This window comes from Podarcis erhardii, assembly GCF_964252035.2.
Source record: "Podarcis erhardii genome assembly, chromosome: 5".
Classification (NCBI taxonomy): domain Eukaryota; kingdom Metazoa; phylum Chordata; class Lepidosauria; order Squamata; family Lacertidae; genus Podarcis; species Podarcis erhardii.
Genome location: NC_138509.1, coordinates 43216101 through 43240570, shown reverse-complemented (window position 1 = coordinate 43240570; position 24470 = coordinate 43216101). Strand labels below are relative to the sequence as shown.

Below are 24470 nucleotides of genomic sequence, written 5' to 3'. Positions count from 1 at the left end.
GCAATCCTTAAGGTCAGGCAATAAAAATGTTTTTTTATTATTTAATGTGAGAATGTTTTCAGCAAGGCAGTGACTTGCTTTTGAAATATTGATTTGCCACTAGCTCATAACATTTTATCTGTTTTTGTGTTTTATGATTCTTATGCTTCAGTTAGTCAGGTGCCCAGAATGTTGTGGTTCATGAACATTATAAAAAATTAATGTATTGTGTTTTTGTTATGAAAACTATTTCCAGACATTCTATAATAGTAGCCAAAAGAGAATAGAATATGTTTCAGCTCATTTGGAGGGGAGACTGCACATGAAACATCCATTACCTTGTCATTGTTGAGAGATTGTCTTCAGTATGCATGACTTACCTGTTGTTTTACAATCAAACAATTCTTTGGCAAGTAATTTCAAAACATCTGTAAATAAGTGGGGCTTCTATTTACCTTAGAGCCAAGCTAAATGAAACACCATGGACAACCTTAGCAATTGTATGAATGATTTTTTAAAAAGCAAACAGCAGGTGCAGAGGGCCTGAACTGGATTAGCACCCTGGATGGGGATAAAGGGCTTTCCATTTGCACCAAAGAAAGTTTTTCTTCCAATGCAAATAGAAAGCAGAGGGCCCCTGTTCTGGATCAGGACCCCAATCTGGATTGACCCTTCATACCTGCTGTTTACCTTTTTTTTAAGACATTCAGTAATAGCTCACTGACTGAATGATATCTCCTCTAGTTTGGCTCTGGGTCTATACAGTCAGAATTAGAAAGCAATGTGTAGAATATTTCCAGATAGGAATTTGTCTAATCCTCTTTTCAAGCTGTCCAACTTGGTGGTCATCACTATTGGGGAGAGAAAATTCCATAATCTAACAATGTGCTGTATGAAATAACCCATGAGCATGTACAGTGGTACCTCGGGTTAAGTACTTAATTCGTTGCGGAGGTCTGTACTTAACCTGAAACTGAAACCTGAAGCACCACTTTAGCTAATGGGGCCTCCTGCTGCTGCTGCGCCACCAGAGCACGATTTCTGTTATTATCCTGAAGCAAAGTTCTTAACCTGAAGCACTATTTCTGGGTTAGCGGAGTCTGTAACCTGAAGCGTATGTAACCCGAGGTACCACTGTATGTGTAATTAGTAATTTTTTTGCACCATGTATCACTTGTTTATGTTGAATTGCATTTGCCATTTTACAGCCTATGCCGTCAGTCTTGAAGGTCCTTTTGAAACTCTTTGCAATTCCTTTTTTTGTTTTAACCACCCATGAACAGTTTTGTATGATCAGCAAATTCGGCTACCTCACTTTTCTCCCTTAACTCTATAGTAGTTCATTTATGATTTAGTTAAACAAAAAACCAAATGCTGACATAGTTCCATGGTGGACTCCACTTTCTATGTCCCTCCATTGGGAGAACTGTCCATTTATTCCTACTGTGTCCTTCCTGTTACTTAAGCAGTACCTGGTCCACCCAGAGGACCCAACCTTGTTCCTGGACTGCTCCAAGATTCAGGACTCTTTGGTGAGGTACTTTGTTGAAAGCTTTTTGAAAATCCAAGAACATTATGTCAACTGGGAAAAAGCAGGCACCTGTTTCAAAACTTGTTTGGAAAAACCTACATAGATCTGCCTGCTACCTGCTCAGTATTGCCATAACAAATATATTGAAAAGCCGCTATTGTGTTTGGATCTGGGAGGGTATCCAAGAAAGTCTGGGTAAATAATTGCAGCAACTCTTATATCATGTCTTATACCTTGCCTGAGGTGGGTAGCAATTGTTCCCAGACAAGTTCCAGTCACAGGAAGGGCTGTGCTACCCCCTTTCTTTGTGGTTTATGTTCGAATATGATCAGAGAACCATTCCCCCTTCTCATCTTTTGACATAGTGAGGGCAAGTGCAGCAAGGCTTGACTTCTTCTTCAGTAGGCTTTCCTGGGCCCAAGGAAGGGAATTACAGTGACTAATTAAACTTGTATCTATCATCCTGTTGTGATAAGAGGATTGGCAGAGGGATCAACTGCTAAACCCTTGCTTCACCTTCTGGCTTCAAGGGAAGTGCCAGACCAGAGGGAAATGTCTGCCAAGAGAGCAGCTGCTTTTGAGCACAAGCCCATTCATACCCACTCAGAAGCGAGTCTTGCTGAGTTCGAGTAAGTGTACTTAGGAGTCCTCAAATGCCACGCCCCTCAAATATACAACAACAACAACACTTTATTACAGTCATAGACCAGCATAAGGAGGGAAGGATACAATCTTTTAAAATCATTTAAAATCTAAAAGCACACACTAAAAGGAGTTAAAACAGAATATCTATCTATCATCTATCTATATCATCTATCTATATCTATCTATCATCTATCTATCTATCTATCATCTATCTATCTATCTATCTATCTATCTATCTATCTATCTATCATCTATCTATCTATCCATCCATCTATCTATCATCTATCTATCTATCCATCCATCCATCTATCTATCTATCTATCTATCTATCTATCTCTATCTCTATCTATCTATCTATCTATCTATCTATCTATCTATCTATCTATCTATCATCTATATCTATCTATCTATCTATCTATCTATCTATCTATCTATCTATCTATCTATCTATCTATCTAAACAATCCAAAAGAAGCTAAGAAAGTCTAAAACAAGGGTTAGGAACCTCAGACAAGAGTGAAAGAGCACAAAAGGCTAGTATAAGACCACAGATATCAGTCTACAGAGCACTCCAATACAAGTGCTATTATATCTAGTTTGTGGCACAGGTCATCATCATCTGTCGAATCTTGAGCACTGCTGTGCAGAATCTGGCAACATCGTATGTTATAGCAGGATTGGCATCTGAAAGCAGCAGGGAGGTATAGAATTGTCCTGTGCACCCTGGGTACCTATGCAGTGATGGTAAGATGAGACTAGTACAAATGTCTCTATAATAAAGACACTGGAGAAGCTCATGCCCTGTTGTTTCTATTTGTCCAGAGTCACAAGGTTACTGCCTCTCCAGATAAGCAATCTTCCTGTATCAGTCTTCAAGGACAGCTGAGGGGAGGGCATGACATCAAGTCAAGGTCAAGGCCCTCCAATGCTTAGGCACTTCTAGTTTAGCTAGATATGCCATAGGGGACACAGAGTACTGGAGGAATCATTGGCAATAAAAGTTGGGGTCCTGGGTAGATCCAGTTGGCACTCAGTGTCTGCAACATGTTGTTTTATGAGAGCTTTGGCCTGATTGTATCTCATGCCGAGTAGAAAACCTGGAGAGAAGCCCAGGGTTGAGATTTTAGTTACTACAGCCTGTTTCCATGTGGATTGAAAATCATCGTTCATAGTTAGTGGGGCAAGGCCAAGGGGAAATAAAGATATTCTGAGTCAGTAGTTGAGTATGGTCACCCACACTCTAGCCTCCACTTTTATGAAACCTGTCTCTAGTCTCAGGGTGGCATTAGAGACACATTTTGGGACGTGAAGGGCTGATCTTAGAAATTTGGATTGTACTGGTTCTAGAGGTGCAAAATTAGAGAAGGGGCCCAGCTGGAAGAGAAGTTGTGCTATTTGGCTTCAAATAGTTTGAGTGCTGCAGGTATATAGTGGCCACCTCTTGTTTTAATAAATTTAAGGCTATAGTTCAGTGCCAACGGTGTGTGCTTGTTCTGGTTCTCCATATCTTCTAAGAACTACCCAGTTATTTACTTACCCATTAACTGGAGCTACAACAAGACCAAGCGAGGACACATCTTCCTAAAAAAAGGAGGGAAGATAAGTGGGGGGCAAAGGTGACAGAGGGACGTGAGAGCATAGGCTGATCCCAGGGAAACGGAGCAGGAAGCAGGCAGGACCAGCTCTACCAGTAGGCAGAGTGAGGTGTAAGAACAGGGATGGGGAACCTGTAGCCTTCTGGATGTTGTTGGACTCCTGGGCTCAGCCAGCATGGCCAGTGATCAGGATGAAGGGAGTTGCCATGCAGCAACTTCAGCAGTGGCAGCTGGTGCCCACTGGGACTTGTGGGTTGCCCAACAGTAGGAGGAGCCCCAGTCAATCACAGGCAGAGCCAACTAATTCTGGTTTTGTCCCCAGCTTCCTCCTCCTAGCCAGCGTGGTGTAGTGGTTAAAGAGCGGTAGACTCGTAATCTGGTGAACCGGGTTGGCGTCTCCGCTCCTCCACATGCAGCTGCTGGGTGACCTTGGGCTAGTCACACTTCTTTGAAGTCTCTCACCTCACAGAGTGTTTGTTGTGGGGGAGGAAGGGAAAGGAGAATGTTAGCCGCTTTGAGACTCCTTCGGGTAGTGATAAAGCGGGATATCAAATCCAAACTCCTCCTCTTCTCCCTGGTGAGTTCTACAAAGACAACAGCCAGCCAGGTTCTAAGTAAGAAGGCAGACGGGTGGAGGCTGGCAAAGGGCAGCCTGAGGTTGGTGGGGCATCAGCCTCCACTGATGTGGTGGGTCACAGGTTCTCCATTCCCATGTTAGGCTATAGAACTGCCCTTTATCTGCTAAATGCCAATGTTAATGAAATATTCGGTTGCTAGCCTGGACAGCTTCTGCAAATGCAAGAACTATCTTATCCAGCAGCAAATTGTATTGGGCTAGCTTTGGAAGGGGACGGCCTCCTGTCCTACTGCTTTCCATAATGCAGGTGGGAGGAGAAGAGAAAATGAGTAGCAGTTGAAATCTCAAGGAACACATGAATGCTGAAATTTTCAGGATTCTAGGTAGAACCACAAAACACACACAAGTGCTCAGGAACATAGGAAGCTGCCTTACACTGAGGCAGACTATTGGTCCATCTTCCTCAGTATTGTTTTACACTGTTTGGCAGCTGCTCTCCAGGGTTTCTGATAGAAATATTTCCCAGCCCTATGTAGGGATAGAACCTGGGACGAATTGTATTTAAAGCAGTTTCTCTATCACAGAGTTATGGCTTTCCCCTAGATATTAGGTCTTCATAGATATTCCATAATTTGGTTTCCAACTGCAAGGAGAGGCTATAGCCAGGGGGCAGAAAACCTATATCCCACATGGTTCCAGCACTCCATGTGAGGACAGCAGGACTGAGACCTCTGCTGGAGACTCTAAGAGGGAAGCAGCCAGCTTGATATAACATTGGGCTGAGTAAGGATGAGCTTATTTTTCACATGTGCACTTAATTCTTAAAAATGTAGAAAGGACTGATTTACTGCTTCATCATCTTAGTGATATAATAGAAGCAAGGAATTCTTACACAGTGTCACTCTTCCAGCCACCCTTTCCATGTGTGTTGCGGATATTCTGATTTACAGTAAATAATAAGACACACAAATGAGATCAGTAGGGTTCCCACCCCCCTTTCTTTCTTTTGTATCACAGCAGTAAGATTCTGGTGGAGACACCTGTCTTCCTTGTCTACTTAGCAGGTGAAACAGCTCTAGAGCGCATTTACTGTCAACAATGTTCAAAGCAAATATAAAATGATGTGAAGCCAAACAAGGTCACCTTTGATGATTTAGAGAACTGTTGTGATTGGAAAGAATGCTGCCAGATTGGAAAGAAGCTCATCGGATAGGCTTTGTGTATATATGTATTTTGTCTGTGTTTATAGTTTTATTTGCCCATTCATGCCTTTTAAAGGAGAGATCTTTATATTAGAATGAGGCATTCTAATTTCTCTGTATTTCAGTTGCCTTAGTGCATGCAGCCTCCTTATACTGAATCAGTAATGGAAATTCCTAAAGAGGCATCATTTGGGGAGGGTCAGGAAGCAATGTTCCTCTTCCTGTGTCTCAGATCACTTGTGATTATTCCCCTGGGGCAGCTATAGCACTGGTTATGATGAGGTATGAAAAGTAATCACAACAAGCTGAAATGTGCTGTTTGGGAACAATTTGCTCTTGTATATCTATGGCCTTTGAACCTTGCTGCAGATTTTGTCTCTGAAATCTCTCTCCAACCCACAAAATATGAAAGTTGTCCCTGTGCTAAACACTCATTATATTATCTCTTAGTGTCAGTGCTCCCGGCCACAACTTTTCGATTCCTCAATAATGGGCCACATCAGCTCCTCCAGTTTATTTTGTTTCTGTCGCATCGCTTCATAAAATATTAAGGTACCTCTTTACCATTTAGGAAGGGAACTCGTTCCTGAACTGAGCTCAACTTGACCTAAATTGCAGATCAGCCATGCAACATTGTCCTTAAAGGCGGGTGATGATATCATCATGAGGGATGTGCCAGATTTTCTGCCTGTGGAAAAAACTGGGGCAGAAAGGAGGCTTGGGGTGGCGGCAGCACAAAAGACTTCCTGGAGGGAAGGGGGGGGGGAGATCCAAACATACGTTTTTGAACTTTTTAATGTGTGGCATTCTCCCTCTCCTCTGACCCCCCTGCACAGTTTCCTTATCACACACTGCACCCTGTCAGTCAGATGAAACCATGTGATGTAGCCTGATTTGACTCTTTAATGTCATCATCACTGAAGGCAAATGAAATAGTATTGCTTTTTGTGGTAGGTGCACACCTGCACTATCAAGGTGAGCAGGCAACATTCTGTCTTCCTACACTAGGCAACACAACCCCCCCTTGCAGCATAGTGGGGGGAAGACATGCAGTGATGCCAGGTTATCTCAGCACCATGGACTCCTTTCCACCCTGCCCTATCCCCTTGAAATATAGTCCAATGGGGGGGGGGGCTTTGTGCAGGTAGGGAAAGATTTTGCCCTAAGGGATTCATTCATTGCCACATATCATAATTCATTGCCACATATCAGCTTTAGATATGAACTGTTGGATAAATGAAGCTATATTGTAAAAAAAAAAAGTGGGAGATTATATTGAATCTGTTGTGGTTGATGAGCAGCTTTGAATTATGTATGGATTTGGTATACATGTGTGCCCTGACAATTCAGCCTATTTCTAAGGGGTTGAACTCTCAGGGATTTATGAATGAATGCAATGTGAATATGAGCACAGAAGATTTACGGATACTCCGAGCAATTTTGTAATTTATCTCCAAACTGCTTGTTGGCCAAACCTATCGGATGCTTGAGTGGCCAAATAGTATTGACATGGTTTTTGTGCCCATGCTAGTTATTGTGTATTCCTTATCTGGGAGAAAGATTGTATTACGCGCTGCTGAGTTTCTTGTGAGGATTTAGTATAAGCGTTGGCAGCAACCTCCCTTACGTGTTCCTAGTAGTCAGACAATTCAGAGTTTGCTTTTTTGTGTCACACAGTGGGACCATCAGAGTAGCAGTGAAGGTCCCCTTCCTACATAAGGACCCTCACTGAACAAGAAGGAGCAGCGGAGGCTGGTCCCATAGCTGTCAACTTACAGATTTGAAAATAAGGGACCAGCAGCCTCGAAAATAAGGGATCAGCAGCCAAAATAAGGGATCAACAATTACTTTGATGAAATACATATTTTGTTGCGTGATGGGCTCTGGCGCCACCTACTGATGGTCTCCTCGCCTCCCACCCTGCCAGTCTCTGAGCACCAGCTCCCAAGTGGTAAGTAGAGAACATGGGGTTTGTTTATGTAATAGGTTATGCTGTCCCTACATTTGCTCTTGCCCAGCATGCACATTGCAGAGAATTGTGGCAGACCTAATGCTACCCCTTGCATTTCATGGCTTTTTGGACCCACTGTTTATAAACTTTCTTCGCTTTCTCGGTGTCCCATGGAGTGGGTGGGTGTGTTAATGCATGGATGTATGCTGACCAATATGTTTGGCAACGGAAGACATTAACATCACATGTATTGAAGTGACAGGTTAGCTGTAAGTGTGCAATTTTGTAGTACAAAATGGGTGTGCAGTGGGAGGTGCTGAGTCAACTTGCTACCCAGTTCATCCTCCAGGAATATTTCCCCCCAGCTGGGCTGCAATATTGAAAAAGCATCCTATGATGAGCACAGGTGAGCACGATCTGCATCAGGTCACACCATTGATTCTTGCTCCCCCCCCCCCAATCCATCATGACATTATTTTGTCAATACAATTGGTAAACAGAAGTGGTGAAAGAGTCACCGGAGTGCTCCCCCCCCCCCCCCGTGAGCCCAGTTGCCTGAATGTGTATGTAGCTGCACATGTTTCAAGGATCACCTGCTAAAACAGGAGCTGGGCTTGCGGGCGAAGTGCCAACCACTTATCCTTTCTGTGGTTAACAATGTTAATTTGTTGGGGTAGAGTTGCATTATTTATGCTGACAGCAAGCGGGGAAGTGATGTGTGCCTTGGCAAGGGGGACAAAGGGTGGGACTCATAAATAAGGACATTTCAAAATCACTCCGCAGTTACCCTACCTAGTTACCCCTAGCTGAGAACATGTCACAAGGGATAATTTTTATTTTTAAAGAACCAGTTGATATTCTAAGGAAGCCATGTGCTTCGTGAAATGTACATATATATTCACTCGAGGCAGAAACAGTGAGGAGTGCTTGACGTGTTGGCCATCCAACAGGTTTTGGCTAACTTTTACCTACTTACAATGCTGATTTAGGAGCTGAGCTTCTGTCCTTGCATAGCCCATTCCCTGGGGTCAGCTTTCCCCTTAGCTGGAACAGATACTGGAAGGCAGCCTGACCAGAAGATGAGACAGTAGGGCTGCAAAGGCAAAAGTGGCTCTCCCCACACCCATTCCACTTCATGCATTCATGGATTCATAGCCTTGTAGGGTTGGAAGGTACCCCCAAGGGCCATCTAGTCCAACCCCCTGCAATGCATTGATACAGCAGAGTCACATTTCAAGATAGAGACCTGCTCCTGTGGCATGCAGTTTGGCCGAAAGTATTTCAGTTGCCAGTGGTGCTTGTAGTAAGAGATAGATTTCCATTCTGAAGTCAATAAATTGTGAGTAGGCACTAAATGCCCTGAGAATGCTGACTTGTTCTTGGTCTTTTGTGGTGTTTAAAGTGCTCTGAAACGTCTGAAAGAGGTCATTTTGAAGATTAAGGACAAATTTCCTGAGGCAAAGCAAATAAGTATCTTAAAATGTTTTCTCTTTAGGCACTGCTCTTCCTTGTGGACAACATGATTTTTGTATCCAAGAGTGAATAAAAAAATACAGCAGATGAAGTAGAAAGATTACTACTATTATTTATTAAATTTATATTTAATAATAATACTAATACAAAAGAAAAACAGTGTCAAATCGTCTTAGTTCTAGAATACTGCAAGAATTTAAAACTTAGTCTTGTAAATTTTTGTTCGATTTTTTTCAGCAGTTGCATCTTATATCACCTTTCTTCCCTTCCTCCCCCATCTAATTCTTCCTTGGTTTTCACTTTCAGTGTGACTTGCTGTTCATTCAAAACACTTTTAATAACCTAACTATATAATGCAAGCAAAACCAATACCCTTTTGTCAGTCAAGGTTAAAGTGGCTTGATTAGCTCATGTGCGAACACATATGAAAGAGGTAGCCCAGTGTGTTCTTAAAAACCAGTGTGGTGGTACTTAGAGTGTTGGACTGGGAGATCAAGGTTTAAATCCTGTTCAGCCATGTAGCTTGTTGGGTGATCTTCGGTGAGTTGCTAACTCTCCGCCTAACCTGCTTTACTGGTCAAAACAAAATAAAAAAATTCCTTCCAGTAGCACCTTAAAGACCAACTGAGTTAGTTCTAGGTATGAGCTTTCGTGTGCATGCACACTTCTTCAGATACACTGAAACAGAAGTCACCGGACCTTTCTATATAGTGAGAAGGTGGGGAGGGGTATTACTCAGAAGGGTGGTGGGAATGGGTGATTGGCAGATAGCTGCGATGAGCCTGTTGACGACTCTTAACGACTGCAATAGGTCTAACAGGAAAAAGCAAGGGGTGAGAAGGTGAAAAATGGCTTTGTCATGTATAATGAGATAAGAATCCAATGTCTTTATTCAAACCAGGTCTCTCCATAGTTTTAAGTTTGGTGATAAGTTGCAATTCAGCAGCTTCTCTTTCCAGTCTATTTCTGAAATTCCTTTGTAATAGAACAGCTACTTTGAGATCTTGTATAGAATGTCCTGGGAGATTGAAGTGTTCTCCTACTGGTTTTTCTGTCTTGTGGTTCCTGATGTCGGATTTATGTCCATTTATTCTTTGGCGTAAGGTCTGGCCTGTTTGTCCAATATAGAGAGCTGAAGGACACTGTTGGCATTTTATGGCATACACAATGTTAGACGATGAGCAATTAAATAGTCCCGAGATGGTATGTGTGATGTTGTTGGGGCCAGTAATGGTGTTGTCCGGGTGTATGTGGCAGCAAAGTTGGCATCTGGGTTTATTGCAGGCTCTGGTGCCAGTGTCCGTGTTAAGTCTGGTTATAGTATTATTGTGGGTTAGGAGTTGTTTAAGATTGGGGGGCTGTCTGGAGGCAATGAAAGGTCTTCCTCCCAGAGCTTGAGAAAGAGAACTGTCATTGTCCAGGAGAGGTTGTAGATCTCTGATGATGCGTTGTACTGTTTTAACTTGGGAGCTGTATGTGATGACTAGAGGTGTTCTGTTATTTTCTTTTTTGGGTCTGTCTTGCAGCAAGTTCTCTCTGGGTATCAGTCTGGCTCTGTTGATCTGTTGTCTAACTTCATCTGCTGGGTATTTTAGTTCTAAAAAGGTTTGTTGTAGATCTCTTAGGTGAGAGTCTCTGTCTGTAGAATTGGAGCAGATGCGGCTGTAACGTAGTGCCTGGCTATATACAATGGACTGTTTGGTATGTTTGGGATGGTAGCTAGAGGCATGTAGATATGTTTGTCGGTCAGTTGGTTTACGGTATAAGGTGGTGTCTATGCGCCCATCCTGTATTTTTATAGTAGTGTCCAAAAAATGTATTTCTTGCATAGATTGATTCATTGTTAGGTTGATGGTGGGGTGAAAATCATTGAATTTCTGGTGGAAGGTGTCCAGGGTCTGTTGACCATGTGTCCAGATGATAAAAATATCATCAATGTATCGCAGGTACAAGAGAGGTTTGAGTGGGTAGGAGTTTAGGAAACGTTGTTCTAAATCCGCCATGAAGATGTTGGCATACTGTGGGGCCATGCGGGTGCCCATTGCTGTGCCGCTGATCTGAAGGAACAGGTCATCACCGAATTTGAAGTTGTTGTGGGTAAGGACAAATTGGCAGAGTTTGGTAGCAAAGTCCGCTGTGGTTTTATCTGAAATGGTATTCCTTATAGCTTGTAAACCATCGTTGTGTGGGATATTGGTATACAGAGATTCCACATCCATAGTAGCTAGTATAGTATTGTTGGGAAGATTATTTAAAGATTGTATTTTCCTCAGAAAATCTGTGGTGTCACGTACATAGCTGGGAGCACTGATGGCATATGGTTTCAGAACAGAGTCCATATAACCGGAGACACCCACTGTAATAGTGCCAATACCTGAAATGATGGGGCGTCCTGGATTTCCTGGTTTGTGTATTTTAGGTAGAAGATAGAAAGTTCCTGGTCGAGGTTCTGTTGGTGTGTTTGTGAGGATCTGTTCTTGGATGTGTGGGGGTAGCTCCTTAACAATCTTGTTCAGTTCTTTTTTGTATTCTTGTGTGGGGTCTGAGTCCAATTTTATGTAAAAGGCGGTATTGGAAAGTTGTCTGTGAGCCTCCTGAATGTAGTCAGTTTTGTTCATGATGACGACCGCTCCACCTTTGTCCGCTTCTTTAATTATAATGTCTGGGTTGTTTCTGAGATTATCTATGGCTCTCCTTTCGGCATGGTTTAGATTTTGTTGTAAGCGATGGTGTTTTCTGGTCACATCTGTTTGGACTCTGTGGCGGAAGCAGTCAATGTACAAGTCCAGTGTGGTGTTGCGTCCATCAGGAGGGGTCCATGTGGAGTCCCTTTTTGTGTAACACTTTTTCGGTGGTAGTTGGTGGTCAGTGTTCTGTTGGGAGGGTGGTTGTTGTTCTGCAGTGGGTTGTGAAGTTGTTGCTTGTAATCAAAACAAGATCAACAATATTGTCAATCTCTCACAGCAAGCACTCAGCCCAGCTGAGGAATCAGTCCTTTCACGTGGACTGTCATTCTGCCCTGCCAAATCCCCAGACATGATTCAGTTCTGTGGGGACTTGGAAGCATTTTTCCGCCGTTTACGCCTGAAGGAGTATTTTCAACACACACAACAACAAGACAAAGCAGAACAAGCAACAACTTCACAACCCACTGCAGAACAACAACCACCCTCCCAACAGAACACTGACCACCAACTACCACCGAAAAAGTGTTACACAAAAAGGGACTCCACATGGACCCCTCCTGATGGACGCAACACCACACTGGACTTGTACATTGACTGCTTCCGCCACAGAGTCCAAACAGATGTGACCAGAAAACACCATCGCTTACAACAAAATCTAAACCATGCCGAAAGGAGAGCCATAGATAATCTCAGAAACAACCCAGACATTATAATTAAAGAAGCGGACAAAGGTGGAGCGGTCGTCATCATGAACAAAACTGACTACATTCAGGAGGCTCACAGACAACTTTCCAATACCGCCTTTTACATAAAATTGGACTCAGACCCCACACAAGAATACAAAAAAGAACTGAACAAGATTGTTAAGGAGCTACCCCCACACATCCAAGAACAGATCCTCACAAACACACCAACAGAACCTCGACCAGGAACTTTCTATCTTCTACCTAAAATACACAAACCAGGAAATCCAGGACGCCCCATCATTTCAGGTATTGGCACTATTACAGTGGGTGTCTCCGGTTATATGGACTCTGTTCTGAAACCATATGCCATCAGTGCTCCCAGCTATGTACGTGACACCACAGATTTTCTGAGGAAAATACAATCTTTAAATAATCTTCCCAACAATACTATACTAGCTACTATGGATGTGGAATCTCTGTATACCAATATCCCACACAACGATGGTTTACAAGCTATAAGGAATACCATTTCAGATAAAACCACAGCGGACTTTGCTACCAAACTCTGCCAATTTGTCCTTACCCACAACAACTTCAAATTCGGTGATGACCTGTTCCTTCAGATCAGCGGCACAGCAATGGGCACCCGCATGGCCCCACAGTATGCCAACATCTTCATGGCGGATTTAGAACAACGTTTCCTAAACTCCTACCCACTCAAACCTCTCTTGTACCTGCGATACATTGATGATATTTTTATCATCTGGACACATGGTCAACAGACCCTGGACACCTTCCACCAGAAATTCAATGATTTTCACCCCACCATCAACCTAACAATGAATCAATCTATGCAAGAAATACATTTTTTGGACACTACTATAAAAATACAGGATGGGCGCATAGACACCACCTTATACCGTAAACCAACTGACCGACAAACATATCTACATGCCTCTAGCTACCATCCCAAACATACCAAACAGTCCATTGTATATAGCCAGGCACTACGTTACAGCCGCATCTGCTCCAATTCTACAGACAGAGACTCTCACCTAAGAGATCTACAACAAACCTTTTTAGAACTAAAATACCCAGCAGATGAAGTTAGACAACAGATCAACAGAGCCAGACTGATACCCAGAGAGAACTTGCTGCAAGACAGACCCAAAAAAGAAAATAACAGAACACCTCTAGTCATCACATACAGCTCCCAAGTTAAAACAGTACAACGCATCATCAGAGATCTACAACCTCTCCTGGACAATGACAGTTCTCTTTCTCAAGCTCTGGGAGGAAGACCTTTCATTGCCTCCAGACAGCCCCCCAATCTTAAACAACTCCTAACCCACAATAATACTATAACCAGACTTAACACGGACACTGGCACCAGAGCCTGCAATAAACCCAGATGCCAACTTTGCTGCCACATACACCCGGACAACACCATTACTGGCCCCAACAACATCACACATACCATCTCGGGACTATTTAATTGCTCATCGTCTAACATTGTGTATGCCATAAAATGCCAACAGTGTCCTTCAGCTCTCTATATTGGACAAACAGGCCAGACCTTACGCCAAAGAATAAATGGACATAAATCCGACATCAGGAACCACAAGACAGAAAAACCAGTAGGAGAACACTTCAATCTCCCAGGACATTCTATACAAGATCTCAAAGTAGCTGTTCTATTACAAAGGAATTTCAGAAATAGACTGGAAAGAGAAGCTGCTGAATTGCAACTTATCACCAAACTTAAAACTATGGAGAGACCTGGTTTGAATAAAGACATTGGATTCTTATCTCATTATACATGACAAAGCCATTTTTCACCTTCTCACCCCTTGCTTTTTCCTGTTAGACCTATTGCAGTCGTTAAGAGTCGTCAACAGGCTCATCGCAGCTATCTGCCAATCACCCATTCCCACCACCCTTCTGAGTAATACCCCTCCCCACCTTCTCACTATATAGAAAGGTCCGGTGACTTCTGTTTCAGTGTATCTGAAGAAGTGTGCATGCACACGAAAGCTCATACCTAGAACTAACTCAGTTGGTCTTTAAGGTGCTACTGGAAGGAATTTTTTTATTTTGTTTTGACCATGGCAGACCAACACGGCTACCTATCTGTAACTGCTTTACTGGGTTACTGCAAGGATAAGACCATATACACAACCCTTAACTCCTTGGCGGGTGAAATGATAACTAAATCAAATCTAATTCTAGTCCTGCCTAGATCACCATTAAACAATAACCCATGATTCTTTGAAATGGCAAATACTGCAGGTCTGAATGCAGGTAGTATCCCTGAACTCCTTTTGAGTCTCTGTTTCACCATCTTGCTGATTCTCCACTACACCCCAGAGTTCAAACCCATAATTAACCTACTGAACTCAACAACAAGAGACTGAGGAACAAGAGCAAAGTAGATTTCAGAGAAGCAACAGGCATTTGTCCAGATAATGACATTCAGAACACTTCGGTCACCAGGATAAAAGTTTGATATAAACTGAGTCTGAATCAAGACTGAGGGGATGCTTTTGAGAAATGTGGTGTGGGAGAAGGGACATTTAACTTTCACATATTAGACTAAACTGATCAGTGTGCTTGCTGGTGCCTAACCCTGGCTGCTGCCTCCACCAGCCTGTTCATATAAAGAAGTCTATAGTAGATCCTGTGGTTTCAATAGAGCCAAGTTAGAACTGGCACAGGATTATGTGTATCATTTGAAGTTGATTCAGTTGGCTTTCCAACCATCTGAATGGAGCTGGTGTAGCAAATAGAGATGCTGTAGCAAAAAGAACACACAAACCCTTCCAAAAAAAGCCTGCCATCTTTCTGCCCTGGATAACACAAACGAGAAGGACTCCAACTCCCATCAGCCCCAGTGGCCCATGGCCAAGGCTAATGGGACTTGTAGTCCAACAATATCTGGTCCAAATCAAATGTATTTCACAATTCACTAGATAATAAGGTTTAATAACCTTATTAATGGATAGGTCAGTTGGTTAGAGCATGGTGCTGATAATGTCAAGGTTGCAGGTTTGATCCCTGTATGGGACAGCCCCATATTTTTGCATTGCAGGGGGTTGGACTAGATGATCCTCAGGGTCCCTTCCAACTCTACAGTTCTGTGATTCTAATATTAACTGCTTCTGAAATAGCCATAAACACTGAAGCTTGTCAGGCACCAGTTTTTGCCCGAAACCCACCTTGGAAACATCCTGACTTCCAATATTCTTAAAAAAACAAAACCTGCAAGGGATCTAGAAGGCTTATCATTTGTAAAGAAGAGCACCCTAGTAGTGCCCTGACAATGACAAATTGAGTATTTAGGTGTGCTGGATTTGCAAAGTAAGACATGCCCGCCAGGTCTGCAAAAGAATGTGTGTGAGTTAAAGCTTTCACCAGAAAGAAATTTTGAAGAAAGCAAGGTTGCTTTAGGCAAATTCTCCAGCACCGCTTAGGAAAAAAAAAATCTGACTATGGGAATCAGGAAAGACAGCCTCAGGGTCTGAAAGAAAGCTGTGGTGTCAGGCTAAAATGGATCACTTCACTCAATTAGATACATTTCATGAGATTTTATTTTATTTTTTGAGATCTTTGCAAGATGGCTGATCTTCTGTGCCACCTAATTTTCTGTATGTCTTCTAATGCTTTCATTTCCATAATTTTGATTGTAGAATGCTATCTCATCATGAGTTATGTCTGCCACATAGATACAGTGGGGTAGTACAAACTGACAAGAAAACTAATATGACACAGTGGTATGATGAAAGGAGTTACAGTGGTACCTCAGGTTACATACGCTTCAGGTTACATATGCTTCAGGTTACAGACTCCGCTAACCCAGAAATAGTGCTTCAGGTTAAGAACTTTGCTTCAGGATGAGAACAGAAATCGGGCTCCGGCGCCGCGGCAGCAGCAGGAGGCCTCATTAGCTAAAGTGGTGCTTCAGGTTAAGAACAGTTTCAGGTTAAGAACGGACCTCCGGAACGAATTAAGTACTTAATCTGAGGTACCACTGTATTTTCCATAGCGAGCAGCTAGGAAATAATCATTTGCCCTGTGAAGCACCTTCACACCATGTGGGCCTTAGAAAAGCTAAAAATGGTCTTGGGATTGTTTCCTTTGGTAGATTGAAACAATCCCATGACAGGTACCTGATGAGAATTTCAGCTGTTTGTGGTTTGCATAAACTGCCTTCCTTCCTTCCTTCCTTCTTTCCTTCCTTCCTTCCGTGTGTTTCATATTCAGATCACAAAAAAGGCTTTAAAAACAAACTACATCTTCTGCAAAACATTTTAGATGGTAGTGCTTTAAAAAAAAAATCTATCTTATTTTCACGGCATACTCCTGGAGTGATAAAATTGCTAGATGGAGAGCATACATTTTCTTCCCTTAAAGATTGTTTCATAAATAATGAAACATAAATGCCTGAAGTTTCAAGGCTCCAAATTGCCGGGGGAGGAATCAGAATTCAAGGAAATAAGATAAGACCAAAAGATGCTATCACTTATTCATCCTTAGCATGGTGAAAGGGAATCCCCTAATTATTGCTCCCACCCCTTACATTTGTGAAAGACAAATTAAGATGGATAGTGGTGGGTTGTCAAGTTCTTTCAAGTCAAATTGACTTACGGTATGACTGCAAGTCTCATAAGTTGCCACCTTGGTTAAACCAGATTTAAAAATAAAATAAAAATAGATCTCTGATCACAGTGTATTTTAAATATTTCCTTGCAGCTGATATAAATGAACAGAAAAAAGAGCTGTCCTTACAATCAACTTAATTCAAAGGTGAGCATGTAACAGGTATGTTTGTTTCTCTCCCCTGCCTTTTCCTTTCACTACCTTTTCGGGCTCCAGCCCTGTACTTTATGCAGCCCTGACTGTACTTTATGTTAGCAGATTTTTTGTGTGGTGTATTTGGACAGGATTATACTGTTTTATTCTTAAATATTTAACATGGGATTTTTGTATATATTTTTCTGCTTCTATGTGTGGAAAGAGACCTTGAGAGATGTGTCAGCTCTAAAAGAAAAAGCGATTCTGGCTGTGAAGCACTCAGAGGCTGTTTGGTTGATTAATCTTCTGCCTTTTAACAAATTAGGCAACAAATTTAACAAAGTTAGTTCATTTGCATGTTACTAGAACTTCAATACAGATAATTTTTGAGAAACGCCTTATAATTCAATATAGGTAAAGGTAAAGGGACCCCTGACCATTAGGTCCAGTCATGGCCGACTCTGGGGTTGCGGCGCTCATCTCGCTTTATTGGCCGAGGGAGCCGGCGTACAGCTTCCGGGTCATGTGGCCAGCATGACTAAGCCGCTTCTGGCGAACCAGAGCAGCGCACGGAAACGCCGTTTACCTTCCCGCCAGAGCGGTACCTGTTTATCTACTTGCACTTTGACATGCTTTTGAACTGCTAGGTTGGCAGGAGCTGGGACTGAGCAACGGGAGCTCACCCCGTCACGGGGATTCAAACCACCGACCTTCTGATCGGCAAGTCCTAGGCTCTGTGGTTTAACCCATAGCGCCACCTGCATCCCTATAATTCAATATAGGCTGTAGTTAATTACCTGCCCTTCACCACAGGGTCCCGGGGCAGGTCACAAAAATGTAAAATGCAACATTAGAAGCATTTAAAAACAAATTACAATCACAACTGCAGTGGATCCTAAAAATATGTATCTCAAAAGTCAAAGGAAAGAGGCGTGTCTTCAGACGAAAGCTGTAAAATGACGATGCCAGATGCACCTCTGTGGAGGGAAATTCACAACTTAGGGCTGCCACAGAGAATGTGCTCTCCTGGGCCACCCACACCCTGAGCTTCTGTGGGTGGTGAAACTATCAAGAGGTACCCCAGTCAAGCTTGCAAAGATATATCATTTGCCCAATAACAACTGTTGGAAGTGTAATGAATGCGAAGGAACTTTTTATCATCTTTGGTGGACCTGCCCGAAGATTAAGGCCTACTGGGAAATGATCTATAATGAAATTAAGAAAATCCTTAAGTGGACATTTGCAAAGAAACCGGAGGCTTTTCTCTTGGGCATGGTAGGCCAAATGATTCCAAAGAAAGATAGAACATTTTTCATGTATGCAACAACAGCAGCAAGAATTCTTTTGGCAAAGTATTGGAAGACTAAAGAACTACCTACTCTGGAAGAATGGCAGACCAAGGTGACTGAATTTATGGGACTGGCAGAGATGACCGGCAGAATCCGTGACCAGAGGAGAGAGACAGTGGAAGAGGACTGGAAAAAATGTAAAATTTATCTTAAAAATTCTTGTAAAATTTCGGAATGTTAAGATGTCAAGGGATTTGATATAAAGAATTACAGCTGTAAAAATTTAAGCTTAAGAAAATTTTAAAGAGAATTAAATATAAAAATGGATGAAGGATTGCTAAAAAATTTTAAAACAAGGATGCAGTGAAGGGGAGGTATGGGGAAGTCGTGTTATGTTTGTTTGTTTTTTGTTTGTGTTGTAAAATTAATAAAAATTATTTTTTTTTAAAAAAAGAAACTATCAAGAGGTTCCCCTCTGCTGAACTTGAGAGGGTCTGCAGGGAAGGAGGCAGTTTTTCAGATATACAGTGGTACCTCGGGTTAAGTACTTAATTCGTTCCAGAGGTCCGTTCTTAACCTGAAACTGTTCTTAACCTGAAGCACCACTTTAGCTAATGGGGCCTCCTGCTGCTGCCATGCGATTTCTGTTCTCATCCTGAAGCAAAGTTCTTAACCCGAGGTACTATTTCTGGGTTAGTGGAGTCTGTAACCTGAAGCGTATGTAACCCGAGGTACCACTGTATAGCAATACTGTTTGCATAAGGAAGAGTCATCTTAAATAGTTTCTTTTTAAATTCCCTGTAATTTATTATGCCAAATTAAAAATAGCTTCACATTTACCCTTAATTTGTATGCTATCAATTAAGATTCCCCCTTAATGATTCAAACTGGGCTCCATAGATTAATCAACCAAATGTTAGCTGATTAATCAACTGATTTAATCTTGCAGTACTAAAAAAGATCATTTCCCATGATACAAATTCCTCAGCTTGTTAGCCCCAAGTTGAACTGCTTGTTGGGGAGACCATGGCATTTACCAAGCAAGGTGAACATAGGTAGGAAAAGTCCAATAAAGACATCACTTGTAATACAGTCATAGGTCATGGCTATTGTGTGTGCTAATGGTGCCGTGTCTCCGATGTCTAGTAATGACTCATCAGAAGAAGGGCCTATGAAATCAGGAGATCCAGTAGCACAGCCCACAGAGGTCTAGAGTCTGCCACCACTGAGCTTGACCCCGCAACCAGGAACCTTGTGAACCTGATGCCATCAAACCAAGATTCACGGTGACTGCAGCTCCCATGTCAGATCCAACTAAGGGGCTGCATCCTTGCTGCAAAGGGCCTCATGTGCCACTGAGTCAGCAGGCAGCAGGCCCAACGACAACAGAGAAGTGATAGAGTGGCATCATGATGCCAGGGGCCTGTCCCTTTAAGAATCTCCATTCTCCAGCAAGAGGGTGCATTACAGCCTGGGAGAGATAGTCCAGGAGCCAAGTAAGAGCTCAGTCAACCACCAGCTCTAGGCAAGGCAAGTTGCCTCTTCTCTGGGATTTGTCCAGAGTTCTGAAAAGCCTTGTTTTCTCAGTCTAGGTCAGGCATAGGCAAACTCCGGCCCTCCAGATGTTTGGGACTACAATTCCCATCATCCCTGACCACTGGTCCTGTTAGCTAGGGATGATGGGAATTGTAGTCCCAGACATCTGGAGGGCCGGAGTTTGCCTATGCCTGGTCTAGGTCTTGGCCAGCTAATTTGTTACGCTTCCTCTACCAGTTAATCTCTTTCACTTGCTACCTGTTAGGGAAACTAAGGGGAAATGTGAGTGCCTGCAGGCCAAGTTGGAAACGAGCCCATTATGTGAAACAGTAGGATGGGTTTACTGCTCGCATGGCGTGCAAGTTAAGGCCTGGTTCCGTAACATGCAATTTCCAAACCTTTGCGCCCATGTGTCAGTCGATCTTCACTTAGATCAGGATGGGAATCCTCAGGCTTGGGGTCTGAATGTGGCCCTCCAGGCTGCACTACATGGCCCTCAGGACATGTCCCCCCCTCACCAGGATGCTTCTCTCACCAGCCCTGCTCTGCACCCTCCTCAAGTGCTTTTGCCTGGCTGGAATGTGTCCTGATAAAGGCCTCTTGCTTGTCTGGATGGAGAATGTGTTTGTGGTGTTTTGCAAGCGGAAACCTCCAGCTTTTGTTTTGCTGCAAAAGATAGGCCACATCTGTTGCTCTACCACTCTTGACTTGGGCACAGGCCACCACTAGCATGTGATCCCTGGAAGCTCCCCCACAAAGTAATATGGGTCTTGGGCTGGAAAACATTCCCCACCCCATCTTAAACCAAAGGGTTTTTTTCTTTCTCAAAAAACAACCTAGAATACCTGTCATCTACCAATACATCATTACTATTTGACATGACTGCACACAGTCACTTGACGTGTCGTTGCTATTTTGCATGACGATAACGCAGACAAGCAGCTTGATCCTTCAAGTAAAAACTGATAGCATGTGTGACAGGGATGTCATCTGAAATATTTATTGAGCTCCAAAAATAAGCAGGTAAAATATGTAAACAAGCAGTGACTAGTTGCTTCACTGGAAATGGTACGAGTTGCCCATGATCACTGATTAATCTGCTGCTCTCTCTGTCATGGTTTGTCTGACATTGTCACAGATAACCAAGGTCACGTATCGTTAGTCTGGAAAGGACCAACTTTCTGCATCTCTTCAGCATCTCTGTTGGGTTCCTTGCTTGTTTCAAGGGGCTGCCTTTACCTGTAGCCTAAAGGAGACGTCATAAAATCGTACTAGCACCTTTCCTTGTAGTGCTCTTAAGGGAAATTGATTTGATTGGGTGAAAGGGCATGGGGGGGAGAGAAGGGTTAATTCCCTTCCCCTACTATCATCCATTGCTTGGAAGTAAAGAAAAAAGCATTGGGAGACCCAGTCAAAGATGTTCTGTGTCACGTATAGTTTGACTCAAATATTTTTCTTCTTTATTTTTATTTAATTAAAATATATATAAACTGCATTCAGAGAATTCCTGAAATTGAATATAAAATATAATATGGTTCATAAAGCTGTGTTAAACTTTTTTAAAAAAATGATTGAAAGGGACACAAACAATGCCATGGAATTTCTAGTATAATGCATCGTGAAGGATTGCAGAGTCAAGGAACGAACATTTTCTAACTTAGGAAACAAAAAAAAATCCATAAAGATTAAAAACAAAACAAAACCAATTCATGCTCGGGTTTATTATAGGCTCTTTATGACACTCTTTGACGTCGCTGCAATTAGGATATCGTGCAATTCAATGAACCTTCTCCAGTGGTTTCTTTAGCACTGGAAATTGCCTTATAGCTAAACACACAGCAGGCATCTGTGCTTTGCTTGATCTTCCATCACAGGCATTGATTGCCTCTTGGTTTCTTTCAAGGAAAATTGGATGGACTGATTTATAAAATTTTGTGGTAGCAGATACCTCACACCTGGCTATGCTCAGCTTGGGTAGGTCTTTGAATGCAGTTGACATTCTGGCAAGATATTTCAGCAGTTTGCAGCTCAGAACTACAGAATATGATCACTGTAATTCAACCACCATGGGAATAAGCCCATTTAATTCAATGAGAGTTATTTCCCAAGTACACATTAATGGTTTGGACCACTGGTTGAAGAACTGTAGAACTCATGGGAATCTACCATACATGGAGTCCATTAGTCCATCTTCCTCAGTATTATCTCCAATGACTGGCAGAGGCTCTCCAGGGTTTCAGATATTGGACATTTCCAGTTCTACCTGGGGATTTCAGAGACTGAACACGGTACCTTTTCCATGTGCAACAGATGCACTGCCACTGAGCTACGACCTTTAAAACTGCTACGTGAGTTCATTCTACATCCTTAAATTTATGTGTTTGGTTCCTAGCCCCTCTGATAACACAATGCTCTCACCATACATTTGGCAGCTGTGGCAGATGACATGGTGGAGCAGGCCTGTCCATCTGACCTAGTTGGCCATGCCGCTGCTGTTTATTACTAAAAGGAGCAAGGCAACAATGAGATTGGAATAAGGGGTTGGAAGAGATGATCTCCAAGGTCCCTTCCAACTCAATGATTCTATCAGTTCTGACGGTCAGAACAGAGATAATCACACTGTAACAAGTGTACCAATTATAATTTTTATTTATTATTATAAAAAAATTGTTATGAAGGAAATGCATGGGCGTACTGTAAAATTTTTCCTAGGGTAATCTTAGTGAAATACCCATTTTGTGCATAATGCTTATAGAAAAAATATTCTGCCCATACAATCCTATGCATTCTCAGAAATAAGTCCTGTTGAGTTCAGTGGTGCTAAGTAGAAGAAGAAGAAGAAGAAGAAGAAGAGGAGGAGGAGGAGTTTGGATTTGATATCCCACTTTATCGCTACCCTAAGGAGTCTCAAAGCAGCTAACAATCTCCTTTTCCCTTCCTCCCCCACAACAAACACTCTGTGAGGTTTCTCACAGAAATTCCTCAGTAGGTAGGAGTTTTGCAGCTTAGATGAAGACTGAGCAGAAGAACAGGACATTTGGTTTTGTAAAGGTTCCTTAAGACAATAATCACTTGAACAAACACAAAGAATGCAACAAATTATAAAGCGCTTCATTCTTTTGCCTAGGATAGTATATTACAGTGTGGCAAGAGTGTGTTCTTCTGTAAACCAAAAGGATTGTGCTGCCCTCTTGTGTTCCTTTGCTTAAATAGCTTTTTTAAAAGGTTGAATATTGCAACTCGGTTTGTATAAAGATGGCGAAACCTTGATCACAGTGCAAAAAAGGAAATAAAGAAGTAGAAGTGGTTTTGATTAAGCCAGATAAGGTATGTCCCACACCCGAGCTTCTTTCAATGCTATTAAATACCGGCCATGTCACCAGGCACTAAATCCTAATGGTAGAGCTCCTGGCAATAAGCTTGCCCGCTTTATTTCCTGGCACTACTAAACAACAGAGTTCAGCAAGGAAGCTTTCCCCACCACTAATCTTCATATCAGAAAAAGCTTCACCTGCTAATTTTCTCCATGTGAGGAGATGTGCTCAAAATGGCACAAGAACCCACAAAGAAGGTGACAGTCCAAGTTCTGAAGAGTAGACAAAATTATAGGCTCTGACCTTCCATTCTGCCCCTGACATTGGCACAGGGTGGTGAGGGGCAAAGGAGAACAGAGTTCCTGCACTTTGAATAGTTGGGGCAGAATTTCAGCAGAACATCAGCATGGATGGCTTTAAAAGAAGATTAGACTAATTCATATAGAATAAGACTATCAACTGCTACTAGCCACAGTGGCTATGCTTCTGAATGCCAGTTGTTGGGAACCTCAGGCGGGCAGAGTGCACTTATGTCCTGCTTACGGGCATCCCACAAGCATCTGGTTGGCCATTTAAGGATGCTGTGGTCCTGTTATAATGTGTGGGTAGTATGCTTGCCAGCAGGACACTTAGAAAGCCAGGCAATAGTTATCTGTCTCAGGTTGATAGTGGCTCACAAGCCAGAGCAGGATGGGGCAATGATGTCCATCTAGCCTCGCAATGCAGAGGTTGCTGCTGGTAACTGAGAAGGGGAGGTAGCAGGGATGTCCGCAACCAGTGGAGCCAATCTGATGTTCCCAGCACTGCACATGCACCATGCCAGCCTCTCCGCTGTCTCACCCCTCTCCTCAATTTCAGAAGCTAGGTGAGCAATGTCACCCCACTCTGCCCTTCCTGGCACAATTGTCTAAGGCGTACCAACAACTTTTGCACTTTACTTGGTCCCTACAATCCACCAGAAACTTCTGGGCATGGTTTCTGTTTATTCAGGCATTCAAGATAATCAGAATCTTTTATTTAGCATTGGCAATTCTGTTAACATCTCATCTGTGTTTGAAGCAAACTTGCATCTGAGCTCACATTCTGAACGATAGTAAAATAGCTGGATCTAGCTGGCTGGAAATGCCGACCTATGCAGGTGAAAATAATGAATGTGAATGTCAAGGAGGCTGGTTTCTTACCAACTTCCTCAGGTAATACAGATGCGTGTCTCAT

General features: G+C 42.6%; 1 protein-coding gene across 3 annotated transcripts in view; it reads left to right on the top strand.

Moving 5' to 3' along the window:
• The first annotated feature begins 17074 nt into the window (after nt 1-17074).
• PTPRE (protein tyrosine phosphatase receptor type E) overlaps nt 17075-24470 on the top strand; it is a 149780-nt gene continuing 142384 nt past the window's right edge. For all 3 annotated transcript variants that reach the window (XM_081863230.1, XM_081863229.1, XM_081863226.1), the window contains exon 1: nt 17075-17128. In XM_081863230.1, coding sequence (XP_081719356.1) covers nt 17084-17128 — 45 coding nt within the window. In that variant the 5' untranslated portion in view covers nt 17075-17083. The remainder of the gene's footprint in view (nt 17129-24470) is intronic.